This window comes from Dysidea avara, chromosome 9 (genome assembly GCF_963678975.1).
Source record: "Dysidea avara chromosome 9, odDysAvar1.4, whole genome shotgun sequence".
NCBI lineage: Eukaryota > Metazoa > Porifera > Demospongiae > Dictyoceratida > Dysideidae > Dysidea > Dysidea avara.
Genome location: NC_089280.1, coordinates 9028223 through 9045051, shown reverse-complemented (window position 1 = coordinate 9045051; position 16829 = coordinate 9028223). Strand labels below are relative to the sequence as shown.

Genomic DNA, 16829 nt, shown 5'->3' with positions numbered 1-16829 from the left:
AGATGGGAATAATTCCTTTACCTGCTAACTTCAAGAATAGTACAAGTTTACAAATATTACAAATAATTGCAGCTTTGTTACTTGATAAGTTACATAACACAACAAGTCATGATGATTATTAACCTGACTATTGTAACATGCTTACAAAGGATGTAACTGAAATATGTGACCAGATTCGTGAAAAGAAGTCTTTCACACACATCCAATTCTATGAACTTGGAAGACTATAACTTAGTGTTCAGTTAACATAAAAAAGCCTGCATTTTTCTCCATCCATTAAGCTACGTTGTTACTCACTGTCACATAACTATATGAGTACGCAAAACACTTGAGGGAGAATGTGTATATTTCAGTCATAGTGTTATAGTCTACATGCCAGTAAATGAAACAATCAGAGATAACAATATAATATAGTGAAACAGCACCTGTTAGTGATCAAAATCTGTAGAAGCATATGGATTGGGCATTTTGAGAGTCTTTAGTGATTCCACACCCATCTATTCATTAAGGAGACAAGAGTTTGTCAAAAATACTGTCAGCAACCCGGGAAAATAATTGTAGGCACTTTAGTAGAACTTGTTTACAATTTAGGTAAGGATTTTGTAGAATGTGTGAATACATTTACATGATCATGACTTAGCTGTTGTCACATTGAAAAATAAGCTTTAACTATAACTGTACAAATGAACTACCAGTACTACTCTAAACTACTGTTGCACAAAACACTATTCTAACAGAAGAATTGTTTAGTTGTGTGGGTGAGGTCCTACCAGATTAATTGGCACCAGTATGAAGCCAATATAATTTTCCTAATATCACAAGGATTATGTTGTGGGTGATAATCTTGCTAAACATGGTGCATTGTTCTATTTTGTTGCATTTTTTGCTTCAAGTTAAGTTACTGATCTTAGAATATGCAACGGCTAGTTGTTCAAGGTACTCAGTGCACAGTCTCCAATGCATACAACTACAGACTGAAGATTAGTGATGCTGTAGTGCTGTGGATCCATTTATGATTTTGTACACACAAAATGACCTGAAGTAATTGCTTGATATTTATACCCCACTGAACATGCAGTCATCTCATACACTGTAAAAGCTTGCCTAGGTACAGTGAACTTCTGCAGTCTGGTACATACTACTGTCTGTATCTCAGAAATGTCCAAAACTAAGAAATACATGCTAACATGCTGAAGTAAGTGACTTGAAAGTACAAATAATGTTGGTATTGCTATCGGTTAGTGAAGTCACTGCAGAGTATTCATGGTCACTCCCCTGGGTGGTAAAAATGTATAACACCAAGTGGTAGCATATTAGTAGAATAAACAAACCACCTAACAGGTAAGCAACAATCTTTAGGCTCCTTCCTTGTGCTTTCATCTAGCCTAAACTTCATTATTGCAAGTCACAAGACTAAATTGGGCTGTCTGAAGAATGGAGGTGCCCAGATAATAGAGGTATGAGGTTCCACTGTACTATAAATCCTTAATAATTTGGATGGACTCTGCAAATATAATATTCATTTATGTATTTAATGATATACAGATGTATGTGTACTCTTTGTGCTATCATAATACGGTAATTATTAAAATAGAAATGATAGTTATAAATATGGTTTGCACACTTTGTAACGTTGTTAGAAACAATCTATACACCCAAATTGAAAATGAACAGTAAAACACAAATGAGTGAATGGCAATCAGCCATGGATAGCTATCAATGTTGAATAATGTGTTGATTGTGTTGGCATATATGATACATGAAAGTGGTTATCAATTGTTACATTTGTAACATAAAGTTTCAATGAAAACAGCTACCGCAACACAATAATTATTATGACAAACAGTGGATGTTGGATCACTTTTTAGACTGTGATAAACCAAGCACATCACCGAGAACTATTGCTAGTTGACAATGTCAACGTAACACACCAGGCCTGTTAAACTAATACTGCATGTCAAAATTGAGTGACACTGACCATGACATTGAGTAGGACAAGTAAATAGTATGTACTTCCTGTATATGAACAAGGATACATACATGTGCGAGCCAAGTAACATATCCAACTGTCAATACAATTCCATCAGCTAAACGTTACATGCTATAATACATGAAAATAACAAAGAGAAAACATCCTGACAGCCCGGCAGACTCCTAGCTGTAAATGTTTAACCGTAAGTCGGATGGCTGCAGGTTCACGGCTGCCCAGGTCTAGTCATGGATTTTTCTTCTTTCTGCACCTTTCAAATATACTTAATATAAACAGGCTGTAGGACCAGGTGTCCTAGAGACCTTCAGCGCTTGTGCTGTAAAGCCTTAATAAATAAAAAAACAATCTGACTTATGGGTGTACTTGAAAATGTTTCTTAAAATTGTATTATATGTGGGCACTCCAAGTCCCACCTGTACCTTCACCCATTATGGGACAAAGACAGTTGATGCTATGTACAGCTACAACACTGCATAGGAAATATTGCCAAACGCATTAGTGTGAGGCAAAGAATCAGGTACTATTTGACCTCAATGTATGTAGGTCTGCAACAGAAGTAGATGCCCCCATGAGTACTATGCACATGACTTCAACTAACATATACCACTACCTTGTATGATACGTTCGTGCATCTGCTTCATGATGTAATAATTAATTGTCAAGCAGTTTGGATGTACATCTACATTTTAATTTGAAGTGTTACATTATATTTTAGTACATAGTTAATTCAAGCAGAATCTGCTTGTCGTGCCTCTTTAGGTGTATGTATAATTGTGTTAAAATGCATGTCTTAGTCTACAGGCACAGTTGTACTTGTGTACAGTGTCTCCATGTTTGTGTATGCCAGCAATCTAAGTCCACATTCCATCTAAGTCAGTATCATATAAAATCCTTTCTTGAATATTGACAATGTCAACATCTTCAAAAGATTTAAGTATGCAGCGATCCAATTTAAACAGTTTTCTATTAGAAAACATTTGTCTTAGGTGAGCCATGAAATTTTCTGGTGTAATCAGACTTTCTTTTTCGCCTAAAATCCCATGATACACAGCAACATGAAGTGTCAACAGATTAAGAGAGTTCTCTATTAGCACAATAACACCTTCACTGGTCACTGTTTTTGCACACAACACTACATGTACTAGTCTACCATTAGCTGATATGCTACTCATGAAAATGCTAGGAAGATCAGAAAGTTGTGAATGAAAGCATAGCTGTTGCAGGTTACAGTTGTCTATATCGAAATCAAGATTGTGTAAGTGTCTGGTCATACCACCCAAGAGCTCAAAATAATTCAAATACTTGAGCTGCCCACAACTGATCAGTATATCACGCATAAGATTTGCATAGTTACTGCCAACAATATTGTTAAACACACAGTGAATGAGTGATGGGAAGTGGGATAGTATAAATAAGCCATTGTCTGTCAATTTTGTTGTACATTCTCTGCAACATGATCCTAACTCCAAGGCTCGTAGGCTCCTACATTTCTGGAAAAAAGTGATGAACTGTTTCTTATCTTTCAAAGAAGGTAGCAACACACACGCATCTACTGCAAGGTGAGTAAGTTTTGTATCACTTAATATTTCCCAGAATTGTGCCTGATTCTCTACCTCATTTACTGTATGGCCTAACAGGCTTAGTCCTTGAAAGTTGTGACAATGATGGGTTATGGTACACAAACCTGTTAAACATAAAGTATCGGGTGACTTCAGGTCAAGTCGCTGAAGGTTAGGATGTGGTATGGCTAGTTTACCAAGGTACTCCGATGACAGTTCTTGTTCTACAACAAACTCAACTACAGACTTACAATTAGAGATACTATGGTTTAACTGATTTTCACTGTAAACCCAAGAAGGAATGGACATCAATGTTACCTTCTTTACTACCTCACTACCACAAGTACTATCAGTTATGTTTAAATGAAATCCTTGTGATGACATAAAACCAGCACTGCTAGGTTTTATATAAGGTAGTGATCTTTGATCAAGGTCTAGCTGAAATTCTGGTAGCACAGGATACATGTTCAGTGAAGCTTTTAAGCTTTTGTAAACCTTAATATAACCTGCACGTGTAGCCGGTACTTTTTTGGAGCCTAAAGTAACCCACCAATAACACAGTACATCAATAATGGTGGATGGAAAATGATTGACAATGGTCAAATTTTGTGGAGCAAAACCTGTTGACATCCAATAATCCAAGAATGATTTAATATGATTAGTTGACATAGGTGTGCCTGGTCCTTCATTTGACCTCACTCTGATTGTCAGCTCTTTTAAGTTTATACCGACCACCTGAGCTGATATTAGTAACTGTTTGATATTTGTATCCCATTGGATATCCAGTCTTTGTAGTTGTTTTATGTGTAGTACAACCTCATGTACTTGGTTAGGTAGTAACTTAGTTCTTGGTAGACTAAGCTCTATCAGATTACTACAATGTTTTAACATTTTCATACATGCTAGTGGTGTCACATGATGCGAAAGTGACAGTAGTTTCACATGTTGTCCATACACCTTCAATACATTACTCAGACAGCCTTCATCACCACTGTAGTAATAAGGCCATATAAACTCCCTCCACAATGATGGCATTTTGCACACGCTTCGTAGTCTTTGTGACACATGTTGTACATGTTTACCCAAGTCATCCATTGTTAAAAATGATATGATGTAAACCAGCAACTCTACTGGAAGAGTTAGAAGACCATTCATACTTGTTCAGTTCTCAGCTTGTACTCTGTATCATTCTCAAGTCTTGGTTTAAGAGACAATGATGCACTGTGACTTGAAATCTGTAAGTACTGTAAAAATGTATAGGATAAAAACAATAAAAAAACAATAACAAGTGTCAATGCAAAATAAAGTCAAGGTACAATATTGTTTCATTATTTCATTGCACAGCACACCAAATTATAATTCTATAGAATGGAGAACTTAATTCTATAGAATGGAGAACTTTATTATAATATTCCTGTGTAACAGATTTACTTTTAAAACAAAATCCTCTACAATACTAAAAGAGTCCTTAAAGGGTAAAAATCAGTCTGAATAGGTCTAGCTATACCTATCTCTATAGCATTAGGTTAACTCTGCTTTAGACTGTCTATCCTAGCTATTATAAACTTACCAAACATCAAGGCAGAATAAAACTACTGAAACTTGCCAGCTATATAGCTAACTGTATCAAGCATATAAAGCCACTCAATTACAGCTTTCAGTATCATTCACTGCTCCAGTAACTATGTACCCCTCAGAATTTTGTATCTTTAAACACTGCATCCTATAAGCTGAGTAACTTAGCTGAGTAACTTAGCTGAGTAACTTAGCTATCAAGCCCAAACTAATTCTGTTTCTTGTATACAGACCAATGTTGGCTAAGTCTATGATAGAATCTCTAAATTGGGTCACTCTAAGAGAACGCCGTAAGATTGCTAGATTATCCTTCTTTCATGATATTGTACACAAAGCTAGTGTAGTAAATATACCACCACATTTTCTGAGGACAATAGACACACTCGCCACCACCATCCACTTCATTTTATCCACCCAAGTGCAAACACCACAGCATATCAAAATAGCTACTGCCCAAGAACTATCATTGATTGGAACTCATTATCAACCTCATTAATTGAAATTACTGATAAGAAACTATTTCTAGATAACATTTGTAGCTGCTAACTAATCATTTGTAAATAGCTAATTGTACATATGTTCCCCCCTTATACCCCCCCCCCCCCCCTGTAATTTTTCACCCCTGGGAATAATCAGTAAACACTGTCTGCCCAGTAATAATAATAATATAAGATAAAAAAATAAGTCTATGGATACTCACAATGTGTTATTATCTGTATCGTGATCCAAAGTGTGTAGATCTTAACGCGAGGTGTTAATGTTACTACTACAAGTCCCACAACACCCTAATAATTATGCAGATACTGATCCCCAGAATAGGAGAGTAGTGTGCTCAAGTTTGCAAGTTAGATGTATGGAAGTAGTTTGATTGTTATAATATTCTGCATTGAATTTGGTATAATAATGAAGATATACTCATTCACTAAGTTATAGTTAGAGACTACAGATTTTAAAAATCCAATTTGCTTATTAATACTAGCTAGAAATAGTATGAATACGAATAAAAGTTCTTTAGATGAGAGAAGCAGATCATATTTGCTATATGGGAGGCCTCTAATAACCTCCCCAGATATCTCTCTTCTATAAAGACCCAGTATTATATCATTTTCTAATTAAGTAAAAATGGTCTATAACATAATAAATATACTAAACCACACACTAGTATGGTTTTACTTACGACTGATTGTCAACATTAGCTCATCAGTTTATTATGAAAATAACACTGATTGTCAGTTTCTTGTTTCACAATAATATTGACAAACAGATACCTTCACCCTGCAGTCTAACAGTATTTTTGACATTGTAACTGCATGTGTATACATAGCTGCATATCCAAGCTTAGACCTTGTAAACCAGTTTACAATTATATAGTTGTCATCCAGGTTCCACACTTGCCTCTGAGTATTTTGGAGTTACTTACCAATTGCAGGACAATAGAGGTCACTCACTACCTTATACTCTTCAAGCCAATTTAATCAACACAACTTTTTCTACACTACTAAGTAAATGATCATTGGTACTCTACCAAGCTTTGTACGTTACTATAAAAACTTTTCAAGCCAATATTAAACAGTTATTGGCTGGTAATGGATGCATATGGATACTAATATGTATCCAATAACTGTTTATTTAATAGGTTAAATTCTTAGGTTTTAAGAATAGTGAACACTCCTGCTCAAAGCATGTAGATCTCATGTAGCTAATTGTATGAGTGAACTTGTGTGCTGAGCAAATATAGGCTAGAGCCAACTATACATAGAAAAGTAGCAAAAAATAAGCTGATTATGCTCAAGATTGTTTTGTTAGAGTATATCAACATTTTTCTAATTGACTGCTCTATTAGAGTATTTAATGTTTTTCTACCCTGCATGCATGACTGACGTCAAAACATCTATTCTGTACAAGATATTTTATCATATCTAGAGTGTCAACTGTGTTTATCATACAAGCAGATGCATATGTAAGAGCTTTTCATTAATCACACTTAGAAACTATGCATTAGAAAACTGATTTATGGCATATCATACAGTATGCATTCATTGTGTTAGACTGTGTATTATGCTGGTATTATTCTTCACGCTTTTGAAAAGGCTATATCACGTGACTGAATCTGCAGTAGGGGGTCTAAGTATCAATTTGGCAAAGCTGTTGGCTAACTAATTGAAAAGAGGCATAGAAGTGAACAATAACAAAGCTCAGTTCAGTGCATGGATGTTCAAATTTAACAATTCTTTACTTAAAGTTATGGATGTGTGTGCATGGATCAAACTCCCTTTTTGCAAATCAGGGAATTATGCTGGCTCAAGGATATAATTATTGCACACCACTTCAGTTAGCAATAGCAATATCAGCACTCCATCTTGTATGCTTCACTCTTTGACTTCTTTGCTGAAGGTATAACAGTAGATCATGAACCACCATACATTCTGTAGCTGTGTCATCACAAAATAAAAAGTAATGTTGTTGCAACTTTACAACGCACTGTACTTCTTTTAACAACTCCAAAATTTTAAGAATATATCAAATACTAGTATAGCACATTATTTTATATTCTTTTACAAGGAATCAGTCATTGCAACACTTCCTAAATAATGTCCACCCAATTGCTTCATTTCGGACGGAATCTTGGAGGGATACAGTGTGATGGACATATGGTTTAACCACCCCATCTTCCAATTTAGATAAGACATTTGTCAACATGTTTAACTGATTGGTAGTCAAGGAAGTACAGTATGTTATTAATCTGATCCTGAAAGTAAACGTAGCTGTTCAATTAGAGTATTTAACTGTGTGCGGATTAGAATATTTGTAAATAGACTTCAAATTCACTTATCTGAACACTTTTACCATTGCTTGAGAAACATTAGATAGTTATGTATAATTAAGGGTCTTCTGTGATTAGAAACTTCCTTGCCATAAACACTTTCCTCATAAATGCAAGTGTCTTTACTTGGTGAGTTATAGGATCATCAAGTCAATAAAAAATGGTTTACCAGTGGTAGATCTACTGTGGTTTCTACAGAACCTTCTCTTAAAATACCTCAGTGTATGGCAGTGTGCTTTATTATTGCTGAATTGACAATTTATCATTTGCAAAAAAACTATATATTACTGTGCACTATAATTCAGTAGCATGTAACTGCAATTGCAATTAAACCTCAGCAACACTTTTCACCTTGAAATACTCTAATAGAACAATCAAAGCTACAGATTAGCCACAACTTTTTCCCTACAGTCAATTAAAGCATGGGACTTACTGTGATAGTTAACTAACAGTAGCCTAAAATCCAATCTCAGATGTTCTAAGATTATCAGGAGGTATTATTGTTGTTATAAAAAGTTTCACAGCTGTGAAATAAGGTTGCAAAAAATGTGCAAGGTAAGTGTGCATGCTGCATGGCAATAAAGGTACAGCTGAAGGTCAGCTAGTAACTTGTACCAGTTACAGTGGCATGCCCTCAGATTCCTTAGTGGATAATTTACTCCTTATCTTTAGGGACCCACCAACTATTATATCTATTATGCTATGCTGCACTGCTCAAAATTTTCAATATTAATTGTGCCTCATTCCCATGTTTTGCCAATAAACTAGCACTTTATGGTAAGTGGCTGAAGCACAGATTATAAATCCTTGCTTGGTATAATGTATTTCACAGATAGGCACCAGCCTATTATGCTGTTAATTTTGCATATTATGTTATGCTGCAGTGCTAAAAGTTTTTGCCTATTATGCTCATAATTATGCTCAAAATGTTTGCCACAGTTCTTGTGTTTTGTTAGTTTCTAGTGGATAATGATAAACTTTGGCTTATGAACAACTGATTAAATGTAAAAAGTACTCGTTGTGCATTAAGAATTTGGCTGCATTGTAAACTATAATAATAGTCATGTTAAATAACTACTTAATGCCATATCAATAGCATCGATTGTTGTATTTTTCTGTGGCATGCATTTTTGCATACAGTATGGCAATTATTCTTCCTATTATACTAGCATTATACTTGATGCTTTCAGGCACTTATTATGTTCAAAATTATGCCAGCATAATAGGCTGGTGCCTATTCACAGAAAAGATTGACCTACTGTAATAGAACAGTCAGCTGCCTGATAGTTACTGACTGTTCTATTAGAGTATATCAATCTTTTTCTGTTATCTATAAGTGTTATGATGTGTTGCTATAGCTAAGACTGCTCCCTTAAGGTGACCAGCACAAGTTGCATGATGAATGTTAACAAAAGTCCAGTGATGTCGCTGCATTGTCTTTGTGTTATTTCACACAGAAATGGAAACCAACAGACCATAACCCATAGCATTAGTTGTTATACCTGCTCTCTCTAATCAAACGCCTCATATAAGCCTTTGTCAAATCTGCCAGCACAATAAAAAACATAATAGGCTGGGGTGGAGTGCTATGTCAGAATAATGCTAGCATATTAGGTGAATGTTTCAAACTATGTAGCTTAATTCCATGAAAATAGATCGATACTCCCTAATAGAGAAACTGTAAACTGCAATAGAGCACTCAAATGCATTGTACATAGCTCCTTAGATTGATACTGTCTAATCATTGAAATACTCTAATAGAGCATTCACTAATTAAATTGTTTCAAGATAATTGTAAGAAACGTTGCTAACTTAGGAGCATAATGCAAGCGTAATGGGAACATTGTAGAACATTATAGGTGAAAATCATGGGAAATTCTTGAAAACATTTTGGACAAAATTTTGAACATATATAGTTAACTCAGGTCTAATCTCATATCTGATATAAAGCAATCGCTTCACTGTCACTTGATGTCTTGCACTACAGACATAGTGATGGCTGCCTCTCTACACAAATCATTCTTCCTAAGAAATGCAGTAGTATCAGATGGGAATATTTCCTTTACCTGCTAACTTCAAGAAGAGTACAAGTTTATAATCGCAGCCTTGTTACTTGATAAGTTAACACAACAAGTCATGGTGATTATTAACCTGACTATTATAACATGCTTACGGGGGATGAGGGGTCTTCCACCCACATCCAATTCTATAAACTTGGGAGACCATAGCTTAGTGTTCAGTTGACATATAAGCCTGAAATTTCCTCCATCCATTAAGCAATGTTGTTACTCACTGCATGTTGACCACATTTCAAGTCCAATCTGAAGTTATGGATTGTCAAAGTTGATAAAATGGATGTGTGTGCAAGACCCCTTTATGTAAATCCGGTCACACATATGACTGCACACAACACTTGAGGGAGAATGCGTATATTTCAGTCATAGTGTTATAGTCTACACACCCAGTAGATGAAACAATTAGAGATAGCAATGAATAGTGAAACAGCACCTGTTAGTGTTCAAAATCGGTAGAAGTATTGACAGAATAGGCACTTTGAGAGTCTTTATATATGCCACACCCATCTATACGGAGTTATTCATTTAGGAGATGAGAGCATCATAACTAGCTTCAAATTGTTCCGTCGCTGTTCAAGAGTTGGTAGATTCAGGTGATCTAGTATCTCAGTTACACTAGCCCAGGGTGAATAATTGTTTGTAATAAACCTTGCAGCTCTTCGTTGGACCATTTCTAACTTGTAGATGCTACTGTTAGTGTATGGAGACCAGACAGTTGATGCATACTCTAAGATAGGACGTAGGACGATAACTAAGGCCACTTCAACTAAATCTTTTGTTTCTCGGACTGAAACTAGTTGAAAAGTGGGTCGGTAGGTAGGCATAATTAAAATAATAATAGGTGGTAGCTAATTTTTTTTTTAACTGAAGTTATGGCAACACATGTAACTATTGCGTTTGATTGAGTTCGATGACAAACTATTAGTTATGGTTAGTACATCTAAATGATCAAACGTCCATCCAAAGTCTGCTTTTACAACTCTTCTTGTATTAACTAAGGTTGCCCCACGCATAGCAGACTGACGCCGTACTCACGCGATCAAACACGTGATCTTTAAAAATGAACAAAAACATTTCATTTAAAAATTTTATGGGTCGGTCGGATCCGAGAAACAAGTAATTTAGTTGAAGTGGCCTAAAGTAGCTGTGAAATTCGACCAGCACCTTCGTACGTACTAAGCGCCTCTAAAATAATTATCGTGTTGCTACATTAATAGCCTTGTAAGACTTCACAACCATCTGCAAAGGCTAAAACAACAGTAAGACAGTGATTGTTGCTGCTTCAGAAATGCAACAACTGACAAGAAATCTGACTCTCCCCAACCGTCTACAACTTTAATAGCCTGTGGTGCCCCTCCCCTTGCCAGCTGATCCACCCCTGAAACCAGTCTCTCCGTGAAAACCACAAGTGAAGTTTTACTCGCTTCTATACATAGGCCAACAATACTTGAAATCACACTCTACATTATTTCCAATCGATAAGCCCTAGTCTCGTGCCCAGACCGCTTTTTTTTCTCCGCCCCCACACAAAAAGAAAAAAAGCGGTCTGGGCACGAGACTAGATAAGCCCCGGGATCCTGGGCGGAAGTAGCGGTTCGACCATACCGGTAGTAGCTATAGTCCCGCTCGCCGCGGCGATGAGATTACAGTTATCATTATCTTAAGAGCCCACCATTTCTTCTCTCCCATGCATGCATCTGGTTTTACTTCACTGAGTTACTAAGTACCTACCTTTTTCTCCCGGTCCCTCCTCCTTTCATTTGTTTCCTGCATTGCAGATTATTTTTTTGGGGCGCCAAAAGAATAGATCAGTCATGTCATGTGACATACATGTGACATACCGAGGCGTTAATTAGCAGATCTGACAACCTCGAGTTCACCGAGAATTGATGCATAGCATCATAGATCATAGCATCTATTGATTAGTAAGTGAAATTTTGTTTATGCTGCTACTGTCAGATTATTAGCTAATTGGCTATAATTATTTTAGTCGTTCCGCAAACCGTCGCTCGTGCGAGGGTCTGGTGACTGTGGCATACAATCCTTGTGCAGCTGCCAGCCTTGCAGCGGATCAGATTGTAGCATTTACTCATAACGTTATTCATGCTGGGCCGGCATTTCTTGAGATTCTTAATGATATTCACGACGATAAACATGCAGCCTTGGTTTCTAAGGAAAGTGGGTAGCTTCAGAAGCATAGCATAACTCTGGGTGTGCACTGCAAGAGTTTTTACATTCTTTCCAGTTCCTTCTTTTGTTTCAGCCCCTCTTTATCATAGTTTTGCTTTGAAGTTATTCATGTAACTGCCAGAACATGGCGACAACAGTATTTTTATAGATGGGTGTGGCTGCTGCAACCAGAGTTTCCTCGCTCTCTGGCTGCTGCAACCAGAGAGCGAGGAAACTCTGGCACACAAGTATGTAACAGCTTAATATAATGATCCACTTTAAAAGTTTAAGACTGGGTTGAGATACAAGTGCATATATATATAGTCTACTAAAAAACAGCCAAACTGAGAGTAACGTCACTCCAACAAAATTCCTTGTTTCCCATTTCATTGATCTTAAAAATACATGTGGGCGGGTAGTTCATTATCCATTCATTATAGATATTTCCACTAATTTTCAAAATTATTAACTAACTTTCAGGTAAGAATACAGTAGAAATATTTAAACTAAGAACCTTAACCGTGAAAAGCTAGCCAAAAGGGTTTTCTGGATGCTAAAATAGTTATTACTATGCTGCCTATGCAGTCACAGGATAAATGTTGAATATTGACAGTAATAAGAATGACCATGTGGGAAAAGAATCTGCATGTGGGCGGGAAATGGGAAACAATGAGTTTTCTAGGAGTGGCCTAAAGGAGGTGGCTTCCCTAAAGGTCAGGATGAAAAAGTTGTGAAATCAAAGGTGTCAGTCAAGAAATGGCTGCAATGATGTTAATGTTGATCAATTTAACAATGATAGCTAACATTTTCATGTCATTTAATTTGATTGTCATTAACTACAATTGTTTCACAACTTTCTACATGCACCCTAACTTTTTGGAAAGCCACACCCTTTTCCACAACTTGGCTATTTTTTTGAATAAACATCACTTCATTTTGCAATCAGGTCTCAGAACTATCATATGGCTGGCTTTTGGTCTAACTTGTATCATAACTGAACTCTCTACAGTTTTGTTTGAAGCTGAATTCTCCACAGGGTGATTTGATATGTAGCTGAACATTCTAACGGGGTGACTTGTTTGTAGCTGAACTCTCTACAGGGTGACTTATTATGCATCTATAAAAGTTTTTCCCCACCTACTCCTGCGAGGGAGAATAGAAGGGGATTCGACCCAATTTGCCTAAATCTCCACACCTGGGGCATAATATTTGTTGTTATGTCCCTCTTTTGCCAACATGGGAGTTGGTGCATGGTGCAAAACTTTGATAGGTGCATTATATAACTGAACTCTCTACAGGTGTTGTGTAACCAAGTACTCTACATAGTAATATAACTTGTAACATAATTGAACTCTCTATACAAGGCAATATTTATGTAGCTGAACTCTCTCTACAGGGTGTGACTTGTTACATAGCTAAACTATCTACAGAGTGACTGTGTAGCTGAACTCTGCAGTGAGACTTGTTACGTAGTTGAACTCACTGAGAGATAACTTGTTATATAGCTGAACTCTCTAAAGATTGATCGACTCATTTGAGCTGAATGCTCTACGATGTGATTTGTAACATTGCTAAACTGTCTACAATCTCTACATGGTGCCTTGCAAGTTAAACATAGCTGAATAAGGTGATGTGTTATGTAGCTGAACTCTCTGTTCTACAGCATAGCTAATTTGTAATATTGCTGAACTGTCTACATGGTGACTTGTTAAATGTAGCAGAACCCTGTACAGGGTGACTTGTAACATAGCTGAATTCTCTACACGCTGACTTGCGTAGCTGAACTTACTATACAGGATGATTGTTTTGTACAGTGTAGTTTTTGTACAGTGTATATAGCTAAACTCTCTCTACAAAATTACTTACTGTGTAGCTGAACTCACTATATAGGATGATTGACTTGTAATCTAGAACATTCATCGTATAGTAGATAGCCTGTCTTCACTGAATTATCACAGTGATGATGCATACATACTACCATTTAGGCAACATGCGTTGTTTGTTTAACTCGCCAAGAGAAGCATATCCCTATAATGGCACCTTGTTTAACCTACGCAGCAGGGAATTTGCACAAGTCAATTACCATAACCTTGGTGCCCCGAGGGTTAATTACTGTGTTTCACACTCAGCTTCTAGAGGTACATAACTGCCTTGGTGAATTGTTCCTTAAATACTTTATTCAAAAGTTATAGTGATATTTGCTCCTCGTCTTGGCCTTCCTCATTTCTTGGATAAACCCTCAATATACAAAAGTGATAATGATAAATTCTTTTCAACCATAGTAGCGTACTAGTGTATTACATTAAATTTTAGTGATACTCCAGACGAGGGATCGACAAACTTTGCATAACAAGCTATGATATTTTACTGATATCTGTAAGACTTCAAGATTTCCAATGAGATCTTAATTATTGTCAACTTGTTAAGGTTTTACCAAAAATTCATACTTGTAATATATAGCAGTCCACGTTTAGGTGCTTCCGATTAATATACCCTGCAGTGCTGCTCAAGTTAATTAACTTATTCCACGCATTTAACTTTCATCCGTACTTCTCATCAAAAATTAGCTCACAGAAAGAGCCATGTACATGGCATTAGGGAAACACTAGTGCGATGACCAACATATTAGCACAAATGGAACATTTATATAGTGCACCTATCAATGCCACATCCAACCTACCCAAGGTCGGGCAGAGGCGGGGATTTACAAAAGGTAAATCACAAACTCCCTGACCCCACCCCTGGAGACAACTTCAAGTTACAAATCCCTACTACTTCGTATTGTTTATCCCAGGAATCACATAATAGCAGTATGGCTATTTGAGTTGCAAATGCCCCTACCTTGAGGATAACTTGGGGTGACGAATCCCCTACAAATTTCCACCTGCTGCCTACTGATGTTTGCAGTGTGTGTTCAATCAGCGTTGAAACCGGGTCGGGTCATCCGGGTCACATTTTCTCCGGGTCATCCTGGTCTGACCCGGTTTACAATTTATCCGGGTCTGACCCGGATTGGATCACGTGAGAAACGAAATTGTTCGTTTGACGACGTGGAACTTATAAACGCTATCGCGTAGCTCTTTCGTGAGCCACGCCCACTTATCGCATTACCAACATATGCTCAGCCACGCCTATTTGTTAGTAAGTGCAGTATGTAGCACGAAACTGAGGGTATCTATGGTGAGGGGTAGCTATTGTCAGTAGGTGAAGACCTTTTTTTTTTTTTTTGGTCTTCAACCTACAGCTAGGCTGAAGTTGCAATATTTACTCAACACGAATCGAACGCTCAAAATGTAGACTCATTTGCTCACCCGAGACTAGACGAAACACGTCTCGGCTTTAATTAATCCGGGTCACATTCCGGTCACATCCGGGTCACATCCCGGTCACATCCGGGTCAGTGGGTCATCCGGATCAGCAGTAGTGACCAGGTTTCAACGTTGGTTCATATACATACAAAATTATTTTTTTGTAATATCTGGCAGATATTCTTTTCTTTTTTTTTGATGCAGCATGTGTGGGTTCACCATGCAGTCATAACTCTGTTACAAAAAAAAATAAGTATACGAAGTACACAGTCAATTAGGGATTATAGAATGAAAAGTATATACATTTAATCCGTAAAACTCACTGAAGTAAAGATTAAATGTCTACTGGTATAATGTGCAGGTGTAGGCAACTTCCCTTTTTTCATTACGTATTATTTCTATGATCCCTAATCAACCTAACTTTTCCTTGTACTTGGCTGTTGTATTAGATGACTATTAACGGTGTCCTGATCTTGCTTGACCAGTTTCTAAAAATCTCAGAGTACCACTTGAGCTTCCCTTGCTGTCCCATTGTTTCCCTACAGTACAAGGGTGCTCTGCATTTACCCTCTGTGTCCTAATTTCATCCCTATATTCCCTGTGCCCATCGCCCAATTACTATAAGTCTAGTAGTACCAATAGACCTAATCCAGTGACCGGTCTTTCTGTAATTATATACATAGTAATTTTATTTTATAGTCTTCTCTGTTTGAGATTATCAACTCAGACCCAAATGAATTATATTTGGTACATGCAATGACTCTTATTAATTTTGTGTTCCTTATGGCACTAGAAGCCCAAGACCTGAGCATAGTCACCACAATAATGGTGTTTGCATCATCACTATATACAAGGTCATCTGAGTATGATACTCCTTAATACATGCAACTCAACCTTAATGGTTGGCACTGCATTGCAGGCGCATATAATACAGTTTATAAAAAGTCATTACTGATTTCTTTTACTTAGGAGATGATGATTCATTTGGCTATAGTGTGGTTAATTGTGGTAGCATACACAGCACATGGCAGAGTTATAACTGTTAGCAACGCTGGTGTTGACAATGATGAGTGTTGTGGAAATGGTGCTTGTCCTTGTAGCTCTCTTTCCCATGCATTATATAATCAATCAAGCAATGTGATTATCAACATTACGTCAGCATCAGTATCATTAGGGAGCAGTGCTCAAGTGGAAGCAATAAACAACATTACAATTACTGGCAAGGATAATACTATCCGATGTAACAACACAGGGGCAATTCATTTTGTATTTTGTAACAACATCATTATTGAAGGCATCATATTTGATCAGTGTGGGCTATATTCAGAA

The 16829-nt window shown here is 36.9% G+C and overlaps 1 protein-coding gene across 2 annotated transcripts; it reads right to left on the bottom strand.

Annotated features, from left to right (window-relative positions):
* Positions 1-2653: 2653 nt before the first annotated feature.
* Positions 2654-15068, bottom strand: LOC136267302 (uncharacterized). 2 transcript variants are annotated; one of them, XM_066062397.1, is made up of 2 exons: positions 15034-15068; positions 2654-4793 (listed from the first exon to the last, which is right to left on the bottom strand). In XM_066062397.1, the coding sequence occupies exon 2, from the start codon at positions 4702-4704 to the stop codon at positions 2842-2844; it is 1863 nt and encodes a 620-aa protein (XP_065918469.1). In that variant the 5' UTR covers positions 4705-4793; positions 15034-15068; the 3' UTR covers positions 2654-2841. The 2 variants fall into 2 exon arrangements, with proteins under 2 accessions (XP_065918469.1, XP_065918468.1); XM_066062396.1 differs by lacking the exon at positions 15034-15068 and adding an exon at positions 4981-5065.
* Between the last annotated feature and the right edge of the window lie 1761 nt (positions 15069-16829).

Bases quoted from the DNA above. Each gene is read 5' to 3' on its own strand.
- LOC136267302 (XM_066062397.1), bottom strand. From the start codon at position 4,704: ATGAATGGTCTTCTAACTCTTCCAGTAGAGTTGCTGGTTTACATCATA.